General features: G+C 50.1%; 1 protein-coding gene across 1 annotated transcript in view; it reads left to right on the top strand.

The window, feature by feature from the left end:
- The window catches only part of LOC135245637 (spectrin beta chain, non-erythrocytic 1-like), an 84,329-nt gene that overhangs the window by 14,309 nt on the left and 54,773 nt on the right, over window positions 1–15,247 (top strand). Inside the window, exon 2 of the mRNA XM_064318819.1 lies at window positions 14,017–14,211. Within this exon, the coding sequence (XP_064174889.1) occupies window positions 14,067–14,211 (145 nt within the window). The 5' untranslated portion in view covers window positions 14,017–14,066. The remainder of the gene's footprint in view (window positions 1–14,016; window positions 14,212–15,247) is intronic.

Raw genomic sequence — 15,247 nt, 5'->3', positions numbered from 1 at the left:
ACTCAAACAGCCCTCTGTACGCATGTACCCATGAGCACCTGGAGATGAAACCTTCAGATGTGCTGTATAGGCGTTTGCAGGTTTGCTGTGAGTAAATGGCGGTATATTTAACGAAGAGCTGGAAGCTCCTCATTACCCCGGTGCTTTGATATCTGCGCTCTTGGTGCTCGTCTAATTGTGTGTTTAACGGCTCTGCTCTTCGACGCTCGCTGAGGTTCCCCTGATGGCTGGTCTGGGCCAGCTGCTCCTCCTGCCAGGGATTTAGGGGTGTACAGAGAGAGAGGGGTTATTTGGGAGAGAGATTTGGGGGTGTACAAAGAGAAAGAGGTTGACTGGGTGAGAGATTTGGGGGTTTACAGTGAGAGAGAGGTTGTTTGGGAGAGAGATTTGCAGATGTACAGAGAGAGAGGTTCTTTGGGAGAGATTAGTGGGTGTACAGAGAGAGAGAGGTTATATGGGAAAGAGATTTGGGGGTGTACAGAGAGAGAGAGGTTATTTGGGAGAGAGATTAGGGGGTGTACAGAGGGAGAGAGAGGTTCTTTAGGAGAGAGATTTGGCATAGGGCTTGTTCGGCTGAGCTGAGGGTGGGAGGTGTGTGGGAGGGACCTGTTTATTTATTTATTTATTTAGTGTCTGAGAGGAGTGGGAGTTATAATGGCAACCAGACTGTAGAGCGGTACGCACACTCACGCAGTGCAGCGCGCCCCTCGTTTTCAGCTCATGCATCAGACCGCAGTGCAGTGCCCACCCTGTTTTATCTCTTGCTTTGGAACCAAGGCCCGAATTCACGGGGAAGTCCTCCATTTTGGCTCTTTTCACCGCTGTATCCCCTGGAATCTGAGCTCAGATCCGAGGCGTAAGAGCAGCCTTTTAGGAAACAGCGCTAATGCTAACGGTTCACTATGGTTCATACGTACCTGCGTTATTCTCAGGCCGGTCTTCATTGGCTGCCTGACCTGAACGCTCCTGAACACTTGCACTGTTCGCAGCACGTCTCCCACCTCGGGGTTAGGTCACTTCACGGTTATGTAAACGCGCACTTAGCTCAGGACTGCCTGCGTAACGTGTGTGTTTGGAAGACGGGATATTAAACTGTTTTCCTAAGGAAGGCATCAAATCTGGTGGCTGGTCGACCGGCCGGATATTTCCCTAATCTCTCCTGCTTTCTTCCAGAGCGAGTGTGTCTGAGTGTGTTTGTGCAATGGAGTCTGGCAGCGGTGGGAAAGGAGAGCAGTTTCCCTGGAGACACGCATGGAATTGTGGGATTGCACGCTAGTCAAAACATAGAGGGTCTTCTATATTATGTTATGAACATTAGCTGTGCATTGCGCTGGTATAAGAACATGTAACAGTGATTTGTTGTGGATGCGTTAAATGCATATAGCGTGTGTTGTGCTATGCTCCCTGTCTCGTGATGCTAACATTATTGAAAAATAGCTATTTCTGTTTCAGTTCAGGGGGAGGTGGGGCTTAAGAGCTCTAATCACCAAGATGAGGTGGAACATGTTCTGTGTTGAACATGCTCCTGGTTGGCAGTACCGCTGCGTGCGGTGGCCGGTGTGTGATATTTGAGGCTGGCGTGAGGGGTGTTGCCTGGGGCTGGCTGGCGGTGGGCAGGTGTGCGGTGTATTTGGGGCGGCGCAGGGCTGGCACTTCGCGCGCGTGGCGCAAGCTGGCCGGTGTTTTGGCTGCGCGGCGCTGGGGAAACAGCTGTTATTTAACCGCTGCTCTGGCGTCACCTGCGTGTAAAACCCTCCACCTCCTGGGAGAGACCTCAGCTGCCCTTTTATGCAAGAATAACAGCCCCGACCCTTCCTTTTCAAAATAAGAGCTTATACAGGATGTAAGGAAATAAAAAACAAACATTCAGAAAAATAATAATACATTTTTATTAATAATAACAGTACATTATTGTTGTTAATAATAAAATAGTAATAATAATAACAACAGCCACAGTAATAATAATTATAATTTGTCCCCTCCCCTTTTGCCTTTATAGTAAATGGCTATGGCTTACGGTTGTACAGCCGCAGATTTTATACACAGAATGGGTAGCTGGGTAATGTAGTTTTTCCACACACACACCCACTGGGCACTGAGCCTGTAACATCTGCTGGCGTCTCTCCTCTCTTCCGTCTCTGACATCGCCAAGCGTCCCGAGTCCGTTCCCCTCTCATTCAGACACTGTGGTGGGAACCCCAGGCTGTGTTGCTTAACATGGGGTTTTTTTCCCTGAGTGAGCCAAACCAAGTGTTTGGATCAGCTAACTGCTTTTAACCAACATGAGGGGGGTGGGGGGGTCTGTTTGCTGCTGAAATGGAAAAAGAAGCATAGAGGACAGAACCTGAACTATAGTACACAACTGCGAGGATAACAACAAAAATGTTTTTAAGATTTTTTTGGTTTGTGACATTCTTCAGCCCTCATTGCTGCGGATTTCGCTCTGGCTTTGGGACAGCGCCACTGAGTATGTGACCTCCTCCCAACCACATGATGTCAGCGGCTGCTTCTTATCACACCGCAGTTCGTGAGTCCAGCTCGCACAGACACGAGTCTGAGGAAGAGCACTGAAGCGCCCCCTGTCCCAGGGTGATGCTGGAGCCGATTGTGCATCAGGACGTCTGGCCACGGTCCACTCTGACACAGTATTATACCCGACCGAGGAGCTCATCCGTGCACTGAAACACCGAGTCACCCAGCAGCCCTGAGCTAAACCTTAATTTTCTGTTTTTGTTTTGTATCGATTCTCTGATTCACTGATGAGCAAAGCCGGGCGTGTCTGCTTGTCCTGCCGTTCTGCCTCTGGAACGAGCCTCTTGGGCTCAGCTATCCTCCCCTGCTTCGCTGGAAGTGGGCGTGCTTTCCCCGGAAGATTCTTCCAGGTCAGGAGATGGATTTCTAGAAGACTGCTGTGGTGCTTTTTTTTTTACCATATTATTGGTAAACAGATCCATTTACCGTCAGATATAGATTTTAGAGTGAAGTTCCCCTTTAATGATTCTGTAATTGAATTCTTTGGCTGCTGTGACGCTGGTGTGCGCAGTGGGACAGTGGGAGGGGTGGAGAGTGGGTGGTGTGTCTCCACTGCAGTGCTTTTTGAGTTGCGGCCTGTTGGTGTCTCTCGTGCCAGAGGGATGTTCCAGGAAGTGAGGTCATCGCAGATGTGGGGATGTTGCCATGGTGATGATGGAAGGCTGGGGTCAGTGTTACACCCTTACCGCCCCCCCCCCCCCCCAACCTCACCAGATGGTGACAGCCCTACAACTGTGGTAGTGACCATGAATTCCTAGGCGTGACATTCCCTGTATTTGACATTCCCAATGTGTGACATTCCCTGTATTTGACATTCCCAGTGCGTGACATTCCTTGTGTGTGACATTGAACGGGATCTCAGAATGGCTTCTGTCGAGTGGTTCTCCTTTGTCTCGCAAAATCACTCTCGGCAATGGGGGTGGGGGGGACTGTTTCTCTCACTCCCAGCGGGGTCAAATCTGTTTCAGATGGAAAGGGAAGAATTCAGTTCTTAAGAATTAAAAGCTGTTAGCTTGTGCTTATCCTTCTTGGCTTCTTTTGCCCACAGCGTCTGTGTTAAAAATTTAAGAAAAGAAAAGGAAGTGTGTTTTCATACAGAGCTTTTCACTTGTACTGAATTCACTGTTGTGGAAATATGTGATGCAAATTACAAAAAGAAATCTCGAAGACTACGGTGTCCTATAATACGTGCTTGAAATGTTCATCTCTCCTCGAGTGCTGGATCATGGACTGCCCACATCTGCTGCCTGTTTCCCGGGCTCTGCGTGTTTCTGCAGAGAACTAAATAAAACACAATAATGAAAGCTTTCAGCCGCGGCCCTTCTGTATCGAATCTTCTGACTGGCCGGCAGAGGGTTTGTCAAAAAAGCAAACGAGGCTCACAGCAGCTTTAAAATCTCAGCAGCACACAGCCAAGAATCCATATTTCAGCCCTTCCTCCCCAAAAAAAATAATATTCAGCCCTTTTGACTAGTGCCTCTGTGTGAGAGAGTCGGGCTTGTCTCCTTCAGGTTTTGGAGCAGGCACGTTTTTAAACGGCTAAAGCAGCGTTGCGATTGTGCAGCTCTTCCCTTGTAAGGGCTGATATGGAGCTGCCCGTGCTCCTTCGCGGCGCGTGTGACTTACTGCCGCGTGTCGTCAGGGCTCGGGAGGGGTTTGTGTGGATGAGCGCTGCAGGCCTGGCCGGGTTTATTTGGATGTGCCGTGTGAGACTGTCTAAATAAACAGGGCTCTATGAAGGCGGCTCCATTACCCCGGGGGGGGGGGCGTGGGGGGGGGATGGTTTATTTCCTCCTTTGAGTTGCCATGGTGCTGCAGTGTACTCCGTGTTCAGTGTCTCTGTGCTCATATGCGCACTCCGTGTGCAGCAGCCTCGTTGAGTTGCCATGGCGCTGCAGTGTGCTCCGTGTTCAGTGTCTCTGTGCTCATATGCGCACTCCGTGTGCAGCAGCCTCGTTGAGTTGCCGTGGCGCTGCAGTGTGCTCCGTGTTCAGTGTCTCTGTGCTCAGATTCACACTGTACGCAGCAGCCTCCTTGAGTTGCCATGGCGCTACAGTGTGCAGCGGCGGGGCTGAAGTTATTACCCCTTTCTTAATTACCCACACGACTGCATTTAATGCCGCAGTTTCCTGCGAGCGCAGCACATAACGCGCAGTAAACATGCTTTATTCGTGGCGATGCTACAGGAAGCGCAGGCAGTCTGCTCTGCCCGTATTCATATGTAAAATCATTTATGAAGCGGCATTGTTCAGAAAGACGCTGTTCTTCACGAGGTATAAGAAACAGCGTGCGAGTCACAGCTGTGCAGCCCATCTGTGTCATTATAGTGCTGAATCACTTTCGCTGTCAATTCAGTGATTCATAGCTGTTTGTCTGTTTTTATGTACTGGTTCACTTGCAATCGACTCAGGAGAGTCAGGAGTCGACTTCCTTCTGGAAACGACTCTCACGCATCACTTTAAAAGCAGTTTAGAGTGAACTGTGTAAGAACAGAAATGACATCCCTACTCACAGCCTGGTCCATTCCTACCATGATCGTTGCTGTGAACCCCCCCCCCCGCCGCCCAGCCCTCACATACCCCAGCTCTCTATACTCCTACCTCTGCCCCAGTGCACTCTGGGAAAGCTAGCTGGTGCTGGCTCCGGGTGGAGCTGGGGCCCGAGTCTGTCCGATTTCTCCGTTTACACATCTGTCCGCCCCCGGGCTCTGGGAGGGGCGGCAGAGCAGAGCCAGATGTGTGGAGGTTTCACAACAGCGCCAGCTGGGAGTTGGGTTCACAGCCTTCTGCCAAACAGATCTGTTAACCATTTATTTGATGCGTGCAGTAATGGAGGCTAATGCTAGCGCTAGCGCAAATTAAACATACGCCTCTAACACAGGCCGGGTCTCTGCTGCCTTCCTGTGTTATCTGCTCTGCTAAAGACCTGAGAGGGGTTTGGCCTCACTATTGATGATCTGTGATATAAGGCTTTATGGCCATTGTGTATGAAGAAGCTGCTGGTAGAGATGGGGTTGTATTCTATAACGGTGAAAGCAATCGGTCAGTAACTGTGGTTCTTACACAGTCCAGTGGGGCTAAATGTGATTGGTTCTGTGTGTTTAACTGTCAGTGAGCGTTGATGCTGCCCTCAGTCCAGGAGCATGCACACATGTTCTGTGTATTTCGTGTCTGTTAACCTGATGTTTGGCGTGTCCATTCAGTACTACCCTCTTACCAGCTTGTGTTATAATGCTGATATGTTTGGGATGTGTGTGCTGTCCGGTGTCTCTTATGAGGCCTTAAACAGCTCAGCCCCCACCTCCCCTTTCAGCGAAACACTCATGAGTTTGACGTGCCAGCCTGTCGCTGTGTGAATGCGGAATGTGTTCTCTGTGCCCGTGGGGACAGCTGTGTCGTAAACAGGACTCTGGTCTGTGTCCCGATATGACTGGACTCACAGGTATTATGTGTGTTAATAATACCTAAAACCAAACACAGAATGAAGGGAATGCGCTAGGATTCTGACATAAATTTTTAATGTGCAAATCCTGTGCATACACTGTGGAATATATTGCTGTAATGCGACATTGCAAGTTATATATTGTAAATACGATACCATAATGCATACAGTTGATAAAAATGTAACAATGGAAATATTGCTTACTTTATTTTGGGCTTAATGTATTCCTTATGATTGGGTTTTTATTATTTTGTATTTTGTCATACCATATATTGACACGGAGAGTGTTGGCTGAGGCTGGCTGCTTGTTTAAAAATACTCCTTTCTCCGGGCCTGTTGTGAGATAAGGAAGGCTGGTGTGTGCATAGCAGGCATAGTTTGAGTGATACATCGCTGCCGTCGCTTTAAGAAGAGGGGAGCAGGCGGCTGATTGGCTGGTCGGTGGTGAACAGTTGGTATCCATGACGGCGTTCTTCATTGTGAGGTGCAGGGCAGAATGTGTGGGGGGTTTGTTAAGACAGGAATGCAATGTGTGAACTGTGTGGGTGCGGGAGGGAAATCGTTGGAGTGTTGGGGGGGCGGGGGGGGGGTCGCAGATTGAGCGATTGAGATTGGCCCGCAGTTCCACCGCGGTTGCCGGCCTGGATCTCTCGCACAAACGCTGAGGAAAAAAACGCCAAGAACGGACTCCCGCGGGCACTTTGATTCACCTGCTTCTGTTGAGAAGTGCAGATTTTCTACTCTGATGCTTAGTCGTAAATAAATAAATGAATAAATAATGCCTCAATTTCCTGAAAATGGGCCAGTGGGTGTCATACATGGATTCAGCGGTCTTTGTCCCCTGAGGGTGTACACAAATGTAAAGGCATACAGCTGTTACCGAACAGCCCATAGTCAGTGGGTGTAACGTAGAATCCTTTGCCTTCTTTTTTCAATAAGGCTAACCTAGCAGCACCTGAAATCACATTTAGAGACTTAATGCGGATGAGGGACTGCAGTGAGGTCATGCTGGGTGTTGAATCACTCGCGGGATGCTTCGGGAAGGCTTTGGGAACGTTCTGGAACGTTCCGGCTTCTCGAGAACCTCGCAGGCGGTTCTAATTGCCCGAGGGGGCACAGGCCCCTGGACCCCGATTCGCGTTTCACGTCCCGGGAGCCCGGGGGCGGACGCTGCGTTTCGTGCATCTGGAAACGGTTTCGGGAATACAATACCCGCGCCCCTCGGCGCACGGGTTACCAGGTACTCTGTCTCCATGGCGATGTCTCCCTCCCACATCCGTGGCGGTGCGCAGCTCAGCGCGATGCGTGCGCGAATCAGAGGAGACGCGGAAAGATGAGCTCTCCACGACGATTCTGAATATGCAGCCGGTCCTATCCGCCCCCACAGTTCAGTCAGAAACGTCTCAATTATGAGATTATTGTTTATTTATTTATTTATTTATTTTGCATTTAAATTAAATTCAGCGCGTGTCAGTAAGTGTGTCACATCTCAAAAGCGTAAGTGGCTATAGAAAGAGACAAGTGATTTGATTAATATTAAACTGGATTTAAACTTTGCGTGTGCGTTGGAGGGGGTGATTTTATTGGTTAGTGTTAGAACAGGTGCATCAGCCCCTCTGAAACACACACATTGTTGGGCACAGTGGTGCTGGGGGGGGGTCTGAATCGGCTATTCTCTGGCAGCTGCTGGGCGGGTCCCGATGGCTGTGGTCAGGAATCTGGTGTGAGTTTGTGTGCGTGTGGACAGGCTCGATGCGCATTATACTGGACTGGAGAAAGGAGTGCAGCAGAAGTAAACAAAGAGGTATTATCAGCGAAGGCACAGATGAGTGTGTAGGGCCATTGTTTTTGTTATTAAATAACCATAATCACGACCTTGCGTCATTTTTATATGTAATTTGACTCCCCAAAACTGCACACCATTTGTTTTCTGGAATGGAGAGTTTGGTACTGGTGTCACTAATGCGGCAGACCTATAAGATAAGTGTGCATGCTTTGTGTGTGTGTGAGAGTGAGAGAGAGAGAGAGAGAGAGGAGGAGGAAGACAATGAGAGAGAGGGGAGACAGGGGGAGGGAGAGAAAGAGAGAGGAGACGGAGATGGAGAGAGGGAGGGGAGACGGAGCGGGAGGTAGAGAGAGACCTTGACCTTTGATTCCTTTTAATGTTAACTGAAGGTAAAGAATAAAGACTGCCAATTTTTGTTACTCAGACATTTCAAACATAAAAACTAGGAAAGAAACCAACAGAAGCAAGACAAGAATACAAAAACACAACCAAACAAACCAGAGAGGGAGAGAGAGACAGAAAGAGACAGAGAGAGATGGGGAGAGTGAGAGAGAGAGAGAGAGAGAGAGAAAGAGAGAGACGGGGAGAGAGAGAGGGAGACAGAGAGAGAGAGAGACAGAAAGAGACAGAGAGAGATGGGGGAGAGAGAGAGAAACAGAGAGAGAGAGAGAGAGAGGGGGAGACAGAAAGAGAGAGAGAGAGAGAGGCAGAGAGAGAGACGCAGAATAACACATGCAGCAGCTGGGCGTGGTGCTGGTGTGCTGGAGCGGATCCAGAGCTCCGCGCCACGCTGAGCTGGTCCAGCGATCCGCTGCGTTCGGCGCGCTTGACTGCTAGCCAGCCGACCGCTCTCAGTGCCACGGGTTCCAGCGCCGCGATGCTAATCACTGCGGACCCCCAATGCGTTTACGCCTGAATGAGGTGCTGAAATGTGTCCAGCCCCAATGGTCAAAGTTGAGGCAATCCGAAGGGTAAGCAAATACCCTTATTTGTCATTTTTTGGCGTGATGACTTCATCGAATCTCCCCGTGGAGGGGGAGACGATGTAACCGAAACGCAGGAAGCGTCCGCACCCTGGAGGCCCTTGTGACCCTGCTCTGTTCACAGCCTGTCTGTACAGCCGCACACAGCCGCAGTCAACCTGTCTGCCAGCCCCCCTCATTCAAATGATCTATCTTTATTTCACCAGGGAGGTCACTGCTCTTTTTCACTGAGGACCTGGGGAGTCAAACTGGGTAGGGAAAGCCTGGGGGTTGTGCAGCCTGATGTAGAGGAGCGATTCGGTGGGAATTTGACTGGGACACCAGGGTTACCACAAGAGCACTCAGAAAAATGCTGGCATCTTACCCACCTCCCCCCCACCAGCCTCTTCCTGCACGGACCTGCCGGGAAGTCATGTGACTCTGCAGGTCTATTGTGATTGGCTGATATACTGAGTGCCATCCAGGTTATGGGCCTTTGGGCTTTTGGAGGGTGAAAAAAAAAACCCCATCAAACGGAGCCAGCACTGGACCGTTTAATGAGAGGAAAGTAGGTTTGCCGTGGAAACAGCGGGCGGCTAGCATCGATCGGCAGGCTGGTCGGCCCTGGAGGACTCGGTGGAGGCGGAGTGTTTTTCCCCCAGTGTTCGGGCAGGGGTCAGATCGGCGAGGGAGAGCGCTGCTTGCAGACGCTCGGGCGGGGTAATGGCGGTAAGAGCCCCGCGGCTCCCGCCTGCGGTAAAAGCTCTCCCGCCGGACGCCGTCCGTCGTGTTTCTCTGAGGCCGGATTGGACGCAGTCGCTGATGCCCGCGGGATGAAATGAACAGGGCTTAGAGAAGCGGGTCTGAAACCCAATAGGGCGTGGCTGGGGGGCTGCAGTGGGACCCTTGAGCACGGTTCTGAAGCTGAGCTGCTTCAGTAAAAGTGTCCGGCTGTGTAATGGGGTTGCATGTACAGAGTGGAATCCAAGGCTCTGGATCAGAGCATCTGGTCAGTGCAGAAATGTAACATAAACAGAGCAGAGGGAGAGAGCATGTGCAAATCCAGCAAAAATAAAACCATTTGATTGTGTATGTTTCATCATAGCCCTTTAGTTTCACAAAGTGTTTTCTGCCTGGTGTGTTTTATTTGGATTGATCATAACCCTCTAGTTTCACAGCGTGTTTTCTGCATGGTGTGTGTGTTTTTTGGTTATGTAAACACTAGTCCTGTGCGGGGAGGTCTGGGGTTTGGACGGCACTGATTAGGACCCTCCCCTGGAGGCGGAGAAGTTCTGAGCCGTTCTGTCAAAATCAGAGCTTTTCCCTCGGGTACAAATGCGTTAATATTTTCCGTGCCCTCGAGTCAGGTGACACAGTAAAGGCAGGTGTTGCCTGTGCCGTACAGTAAAATACATGCATCATACAGTTGTCACATTTGATATAAATTCCCCAATCTGGCGACCCGGGTGCCTCCCTAACAGCCTGTAAATAAATAGCGGTCAGAGTAGAGCTGTGTGTTTCTGGGCAGTCCGGCTATTGACTGGCCTCAAAACAGAGCCGGTCTGTTTTCACAAACTGCGCAGACGAGGCTCCTCTCGTATCATGTCTTCTACGAATCCCCCTACTCTCTCTGGAGGGTGTTTCGTCGCTGCTTCGTTGCTTTTCGGGCCGGCGGTCCCAGTCAGAGGCCTCCATTTTTGCGTAGTGGTCCATCTCGTATGGACGGGATGCTGCGTGGATTGGGTCGATATACAGGACCGGGCGTGAGACGGGGGGGCGGGCGACTCCAGATGAAGTGAACTTCACCTCTTAGGAGTGCGTGCGAGTGCTGTCACAAGACACGGTTTCCCCCTGAGCAAGCAGGGCATCATCCCTTTGCAGTATTGACATCCGGGGGTGGGGGGGGCAGGAAGGGGGGGTGTGGGGTCGATAACATGCTTTCCCAGTGTCAGACAAAGCTCTCAGGCTCGAGTGCTTCTACAGCATCTGGCTTTTTTCCCCCCCTACTTAATGTGTTATGATTATATTTCGTTAATCGATGCTATTATCTTCTTGTTTACCTCGGTTCACCGGTGCATCGTCCATTACCCCCCCCGGCCGCGAGCGCCAAATGGCTCGACTCTGCAGGACTCCGCGTTCCCCCCCCTCCCTCCCCCACCTCGTGAGGTCTCCTTCCTCCGCCGTATTTTTAGATCCACTTTTTCTTGGTTTCAGCCATCTTCCCGCACGAGCTCGCATTCTTTAAGCTCAGCGAGTGCTCTGTAGAGTAGAAGCGGTCCTGGTGTTAGGGTAGAGCTTATTATAGCCTTAGCCAAAAAAATACGGGAATCCACAACACATTCATCTTTTTTTTCTGCACAAAGTGAGTTAGTACACCACTATGTAACCCCGGGCAGAAAAAGCCTGCCGAGCCACCTCAAGGTTGTTGTGCTGAAGAATTTCACCTAGGGAAACCGCTTTGTTAACAGTCGATGGAAAATGGTGACGAAATTAAATGAATTGGTAACTACTGTGGATGTATTAAAAAGTGTGGCTTAAAGAGAAAAACACCCACTGGAGGAAAACACTTCATTTTATACAGCTTTGACTTCTGCTAACAATATAAATCCCAGCTTCTTGAATATGGACTGCCAGCAAGCACCATAGACAAAGAGAATTCTCTCTTTCTCTTTTCTGTACTGGTTACCTCTGTGTGTGTGTGTGTGTGTGTGTGTGTGCATCACAATACTCCTGTGTCTGTTTAAGTGGCTCCCTGCTGCACATCACTGTCCAGTCACAGTGCTGACTTGGACTTTTCGCAAACAGAAGGCTCCACACAAAGCATTCGCTGATCTCACCAGTGATCTCTCCACCCATCCATTTAGCGTATTGAGCCGGTTCAATTTAGGACTGCCAGCCGCTAATACCAATGCAGCAATGCGTGCGCGGGGGGGGATGGGGGGGGCAGTGGGAATAAGGGGGGGGGGGCACTGGAGTCGCGATTCTCACAGCGCTTTTTTTCTTCTTTCTCAGCGTGGGTCATGTCGACATGGAGATGTCCCGTCTCCACCTCCCTCCCTCCCTCCCTGTCTGTGCGTTGCCAAACGCTGTCAGGCGATGCCACTTATCTACTTTACGGTCAGGTGGGACACGGGGGCCGGCCGCTGCTCGGGGGCCGTGGCGTTAGCGCCAGTGCGCTTCGGGCGCGGCGAGAGTGCGCGCGTGACGGTCTGCAGGTTCTACGGCCGTGTCTATCTCCCAGTGCAGCCCAGACCCGAGCTGATGTACGGAGTCATGTGGATGTGAGGCTCTTTTATTTAGGGCATCAGAAAAAGTGAAGGACTTAACTATGATGTCATTCCATATCGCTCTTGGTCATGCATCTGAAAAGAACTCACCGAAGTAAAGCATTTTGATCGCTCGGAATCCGTACAGCGTCTCGTACGCGATGTTCTCGACAGCTCCAGTTCTTAGAGAATGTAACCTTTATTATGACCCTAAGACATAAAGTAAGTACTGTAAAAGCATAATGCACCATCAGAAACAAGGACGGCGTGCCCTGTAAGAAAAATCAATTTCACATGTCTTTACATGCTCCGTCATGGAGCTGTATGGCTGTACATGTGTCTGTGGTTTTCCGCCAGTACGTGTTGCCCATCTCACTGTGGGTGGGGCAGAAGTGACGCTAATAAGTGAGGCTGTTTGTAACGAGAGACTCAGCTGTTTCTAACTTTCACAGAGCACATGGAATCCAGCGGAATCCGGCCTTACGGAATGTGGAAGATGCCTCTGTGTTTTGGAATGCTCGGGTTGAGAGCGTTTACTCTGTGTCACAGTCCTCATGCTACTTTGGGGCCCAGAGTGCGTTTAAAAGGAGCGCATGAGGGCCAGACGTTACCCCACATACTGTTTATAAACAGTGTTTGAATGTGAAGCACGATGTGTGTGCACTGTAGCTGCCATCTTAAAATATGCGGTTATCACTTATTACTCAGTGACTAGTGGGAGGTGTGCTGATCCTAACATCGACATAGTCACATTTTTGGATGCATCTGAATTGCTTTCTTTCCTTCTCAATGATCAAAGGGCCAAAAGTGTGGCCGGGTGAGCTACATTTGGCTCCGGAACCACCGGTTGAATAGGCCTCCTCTGGTTCTGTAGTAAATTATATGTGGCCTTTTGTTGTTGTATTTATTTATCATGGCCTATAGGTGGAGCCAGAGCGTGTTTGTCCCAGTAAATATTTTGATGTTGTGGGAACAGTTTATTTCATTGGCCAGCAGGTGGAGCTGTGTCCCAGGAAAGGAGTACTGGGAGAAGACTACAGGGTCTCCTCCCCATGCCAAGATTTTTTACTTTTCATTCAGAGATTGTGTTCAGAGCTCTGGGGGCAGACACACTGGAGGGGATTTATATTTCTGACTTTCAGATGCAAAATGTTTGAACTGATGTCTATGATCTGAGTGCGTGTGGTGTGTAAGTACAGGTGAACAGACTGACTGAGTGTGTGTGGTGTGTAAGTACAGGTGAACAGAATGACTGAACGTGTGAGGTGTGTAAGTACAGGTGAACAGAATGACTGAATGTGTGAGGTGTGTAAGTACAGGTGAACAGAATGACTGAACGTGTGAGGTGTGTAAGTACAGGTGAACAGAATGACTGAACGTGTGAGGTGTGTAAGTACAGGTGAACGAAGACTAACGTGTGAGGTGTGTAAGTACAGGTGAACGAAGACTGAAGTGTGAGGTGTGTAGTACAGGTGAACAGAAGGACTGAAGTGTGAGGTGTGTAGTACAGGTGAACGAAGGACTGAACGTGTGAGTGTTAAGTACAGGTGAACGAAGACTGAGTGTGAGGTGTGTAAGTACAGGTGAACAGAATGACTGAGTGTGTGTGGTGTGTAAGTACAGGTGAACAGAATGACTGAGTGTGTGAGGTGTGTAAGTACAGGTGAACAGAATGACTGAATGTGTGAGGTGTGTAAGTACAGGTGAACAGACTGACTGAGTGTGTGTGGTGTGTAAGTACAGGTGAACAGAAGGACTGAACGTGTGAGGTGTGTAAGTACAGGTGAACAGAATGACTGAACGTGTGAGGTGTGTAAGTACAGGTGAACAGAATGACTGAGTGTGTGAGGTGTGTAAGTACAGGTGAACAGAATGACTGAACGTGTGAGGTGTGTAAGTACAGGTGAACAGAAGGACTGAACGTGTGAGGTGTGTAAGTACAGGTGAACAGAAGGACTGAACGTGTGAGGTGTGTAAGTACAGGTGAACAGAATGACTAAATGCCTGTGGTGTTTGGTGTGTTGCGCAGGGCTTGATGAGCAGTGGCCGGTGCCGGCGCGGGATTGGTGAAACTCCAGGATGACGACAGTAGCCGCAGAGTACGACCACATGGAGATCCAGCAGCAGTACACGACCGACGTCAACAACCGCTGGGAGGAGGAGTGGGACAACGAGAACAGCTCCGCACGGCTCTTCGAGCGCTCCCGCATCAAAGCCCTCGCAGGTAAGAGCTCTCTCTCTCGCGCGCGCGCGTCGAAAGCACTCGCAGGTAAGAGCTCTCTCTCGCGCGCGCGTCGAAAACGCTCTCAGGTAAGAGATCTCTCTCGCGCGCGCGCGTCGAATACGCTCTCAGGTAAGAGCGCTCACGCTTCAGAGATCTTGCAGTTATGAGCGCTCGCTGATCAAAGCCCTCACAGCTAAGACTGTTCACACATTAAAGCATTCACAGGTAAAAGCGTTCTCGTGTCAGTGCGCTCACAGGTAAGAGCACTCACACATCAACGTGCTCGTAGGTAACGGCACGCAACTCCGCCTTCGCCTGTGTCAGGGTGCCATGTCTGCCCGCCGGCAGGAAATCCCCCCTTAAACAGGGATTTTTCCCAACATGGCGAGTTTTCCCCTGTCCTGTGGCCGCTGGTTTGCGTTAGTGCTCTGTGCTCTGTACAGCAGGCTGGCAGCTTCATTAATCTTCCTCATTATGCACGGCCTGTCCGGAGAGGCCAGAGATGGATGTGATATCCGTCCTATTAGAGGAGTCTAAGGCTGGATGTCTGGAGCTGCCTAATGGATGTAGTGAGTGAAGCCAATCAATACCCGAGGGTGTGGCTTCCTGGAACTGCAAGGACAAGGCGGTGGGGGGCGGGGGGTGCAGCAGCATCTTTGCTTAATTTCAATCAATTTATCAATTACGTATCATGTCTATAATCAATATATAGTCTCAAACACATTAAACACGTTGTGACTTATGTTACCATAGCATTGAGTAGAATTCAGTATAAAATATATAATGATTCTGCAATACAATATATAAATTGTATCTTTGTAAATAGCTGATTGTGTCACTTCGTGGTGACACCTGTGTAAGGCATGGTGCCAGAAGGCCTACAGGGGGCAGCAGAGAGTCAGACAGACTGATAATTCCACAGGGGCTCATCAGGGGTGCCAGACGGTGGCAGTTTCACAGCTCTGCTCGGAACAGAAGGGTGTACCCCCATCTCTCCTGACAGGGGGAGGGTGTACCCCCACTTCTGCTGACAGGG

This window comes from Anguilla rostrata, chromosome 2 (genome assembly GCF_018555375.3).
Source record: "Anguilla rostrata isolate EN2019 chromosome 2, ASM1855537v3, whole genome shotgun sequence".
In the NCBI taxonomy this organism is placed as follows: domain Eukaryota; kingdom Metazoa; phylum Chordata; class Actinopteri; order Anguilliformes; family Anguillidae; genus Anguilla; species Anguilla rostrata.
The sequence above is the reverse complement of the archived record's forward strand: the minus strand, read 5'-3'. Positions and strand labels throughout refer to the sequence as shown.